A 3,566-nucleotide genomic window follows, 5' to 3' on the forward strand; every position below is an offset into this window, starting at 1 on the left:
TCTTTAAGTGCACAGACTAGAATATTTACGTTAACTCTGCCTTTCTTTAAGGGCACATACTACAATATTTTGGTTCAGTCTGCCTTTCTCTTTCTTTCTTTCTTTCACAGGATTACAAACGGTGTATAGTCATCCAAATGCTAAAGAAAATGTAAAGACTTTTTTCTCTCTGATTACGTCACTAGGATAAAATTTAATAACCATGGTCACGAATGCACAGGGAAATGCAAATGGCGTTTAAACATCGGCTGGACCTTAAGAGAGAGAGAGGATAATCCAGTATACCTTAAAATATGAACTGAGACGCAGTTTAATGCGGAGTTAACATGTTCACATTTTCGTATGTGTTCATATTTATAGGTTTACGACTAATGATCTTTGCAACCGTGTGGTTACAGGCCTGCAGTCGGTTTTCAATTATCAAGGATTGCTGACAGGTTGTTTGGCACTCGGCAAACGGTATGCAACTGGTAACCTGTAACTTGAAGGTGGTATTTAAGATGCTACAGATGCTATATATATAGTGCAACCGTGTTCCAACTGGTTTGCTGTTTCGTTAACATTGTCACTCGTCATTGAAAGAGATTCTAGTCTTGTGTTGTCCATGTCTTCTTTTTTCCGGAACAGTTCCAATCAAGACATATTTCGCTAAACCGTCACTTTTAGCTACATGGCTGAGGTACCTAAACTTCCTTTCGTTGATGGTGTCTAAGAGTCTGTTGCATGCTCCAGTGTGTTCAAGGACCTAGTCAGTTATTCGTCTGTCCACCCAAATCGCGCGTAGTAATCTGCGGTAGCACCATAGTTCAAATGAGGTGATTCATTTCTGATCAGTTTTCCTGAAGACCCAGCATTCTGCTCCATAGCTAGCTACGGGAAACATCATTGCTAGCAACATTTATTATTACTATTATTTGTGTGTGTGTACACAGTGTAATCTAGGATTTAATATCTGTCCTACATGTCAGTATTCCTTTTTTAATTTCAGATGGTGTTCGGGTTCTGCATTTCCCTGAGCCAGATAACACCCTATCATGGTCACTACTGCACACAAATACCCCGGATTTAAAGGCATTCACAGCCTGCGTATGGATCAAAACCATCCGCACCACAAGCGGCCCCATTCTATCCTACGGCTCAGAGAGTTGTCGCCAGTGTATTGAACTTGGATACAGCCCTGTTGGTCACGGCTACTCGGTTGTTTTGAAAGGCGGTGACGTACTGAATGGGTCCTCTCGTGCTAAGGCGCCCCTACCGGCCGATGGGAACTGGCACCTCTGGTGTGTGGTGTGGAGTGGTGCCAAGAGAGAGGTTAACATCTACAGGGATGGTCTCCACGCGCTGAGTCAACGTGTTAAGGTTTCACGTATACCTGGAGGTAAAATGGCATGATAATTTGGATAGTATGGAAATATAATTTCTACTTGCTGTAGTCTCTTATCTTTCCATCACATCAATATGAGAAACCAGGACAGCATGTTAAAAAAACTTCACTGTAAACACTGAAATGTCTAAACAATTCACGGGGTTGCTTTTGGTGATCATGTCATAGTATAATAACGACTATTATTCTTTTCAAATTTTTTATATCAGTTGATATGACCCATGATCTGGCATAGTGTCAAAATGCTTTGATATTCCTTACTCTAATTTAGGACCCATCAACGGATCGAGTCCTTCGATCTGACGAATGCAGTATATATAACTTCTGTGAATATGTAATTTTTACATAACATTATTGTTTAAACTTGTTATGATTACTTAAGTCTTGATTTTAAATTTGTTTCATTCTAATACACAATTCCAGGTGGTAAATGGGTTGTTGGACACACTCAATGTGAGGCAAGTCCTGATACTCTTCCTAAGCATCCATCATTCGTTGGATTCATCGGCGGTGTCAACGTCTGGGACCATGATAAAGTTGACATCCCCGGCCTGGCAATATGTGCCAACACTAACGAGGGGAGTCTCATATCCTGGGATACTGTCACCAAGACTAACTTCAAGGTCGCAAAATATGAGGAACATTGTTAAAATGTTACCACTTCAATTAGTCTTCTGTAATATGAAATTGGTCAGTATATGGATCTTTATGGATCACCATTAAAGCATTAACTCTTCTTCCTTTTGCTTTGGGATTGTACTTCTAGATTGGAATGAACTACATTTTTAAGAATCGACATACCAAGTTAATAAAAATTTGCTGAAAGCGACCATATGTATATGTGATCCTTTGTCAATTTTATAATTACTGGAATTTTATTTAAAAAACCATCCAGCATGTTTCTAACTAATACGTGAGCTATTCACACCTACAGTTGGTTTCCACATGACCTCATTTCGACATGAAAATCACGGAATAAGAGCTGAGAAAGAAACAAAATGCAACTCGCCACATCACATCTTAATCCATAAAACTTAGCTCCTGCCATCAATTACAGAATGCAATGTTAAGAAATTTTAATGGCTGACATGCAACCAGCATTATATAGAGATACATAGATCTGAATATGTCAAAGGTAAATGCTACATAAAGTCTAAATTAACATACTTCTTTCCACCAGTTTAATTATATATCCCTTAAATCATATTCAAGTCACCATGATTATGAATTAAGGATTCACCACAAATGTTTAACTCTGCTGTGCCTGTGAAGCTGAGCCGGTCTGATTCAAATATCGTTTTGTCCTGTTTTATTGTATTTACCCTTCTTCCCCTATATCTGATATTACGGCATCCAAGTGCCTTACAAAATAGCAGCGCGTTTTTATTCAACTGCCCAATTGTTATCATAACGAGCAACCGTCCGTAGATCTATTTGAATATCGTCACCAAAAATTGACTGATCAAAATTTTCTTATTAAATCTTTCCCTTTCTCACTATTAAAAATTGTTAATTTTTGTTGTTGATTTAAATTATTGATATTGTAAAAAAAATTTAAGAAATATTTCGTGTTTTTAGAAAACAGTAAGGTTTTAGTAACAGAACCTCATGGGGTGATGAATAATATAACGAAAAGGAAAATTTTGCCTTTAGAGTAGGTAACTTCCTTGCACTTATATGTACCCGGTAGATAAGTAATTGACATACACACAACGAGTAAAAACATTTTGGCCAATTTAGGCCTTTGTAAATAACACCTTATAAAACGATTCACAAGGAATTAGGTCTCGGATCATTGGAGAAAAGATATTTGTTTAGAGCCACAGACGGCAGTATTTTGTTCTACTCTACATGTTTATCTTGGTTGATATTGGTGTTGCAACATGGAACATTTGTTCTTGAAGCGTTAATGCTGACCTATTGTATTGGTAGTCGATTTTTGTTTACAAGAAATTAAATAAAAGTAACTTTCCCAGCAAGATTATGATATGAACCCGCAAGTATTTGCTTTATTGGTTTATTGGATGTAGCGTTTAACATATTGCTGGTATTGTAGAATTATATAGCGAGAAAAGATATTTTGTATCTTTAGGCATCGTTCTTAGGTATCATAATGCAAAACGCACAAAAAAGCTAGGTGGTCGGTCGGAAACACTTTGGCTCCGTTCACATGACAAGTTTA

General features: G+C 37.5%; 1 protein-coding gene across 1 annotated transcript; it reads left to right on the forward strand.

Annotated features, from left to right (window-relative positions):
- Positions 1–810: 810 nt before the first annotated feature.
- Positions 811–3,299, forward strand: LOC147760554 (neuronal pentraxin receptor-like). The gene is made up of 3 exons (XM_087018820.1): positions 811–815; positions 969–1,378; positions 1,808–3,299. Exons 1-3 carry the CDS (start codon positions 811–813, stop codon positions 2,032–2,034), a joined length of 642 nt encoding a protein of 213 aa, XP_086874946.1. The 3' UTR covers positions 2,035–3,299.
- Positions 3,300–3,566: the final 267 nt, after the last annotated feature.

This window comes from Lingula anatina, chromosome 8, assembly GCF_051362555.1.
Source record: "Lingula anatina isolate TDL-2025a chromosome 8, LinAna3.0, whole genome shotgun sequence".
Lineage (NCBI taxonomy): Eukaryota > Metazoa > Brachiopoda > Lingulata > Lingulida > Lingulidae > Lingula > Lingula anatina.

Bases quoted from the DNA above. Each gene is read 5' to 3' on its own strand.
- LOC147760554 (XM_087018820.1), top strand. The intron at 1,379-1,807 runs GTAAAATGGCAT...ACACAATTCCAG, and splicing joins GGTTTCACGTATACCTGGAG to GTGGTAAATGGGTTGTTGGA.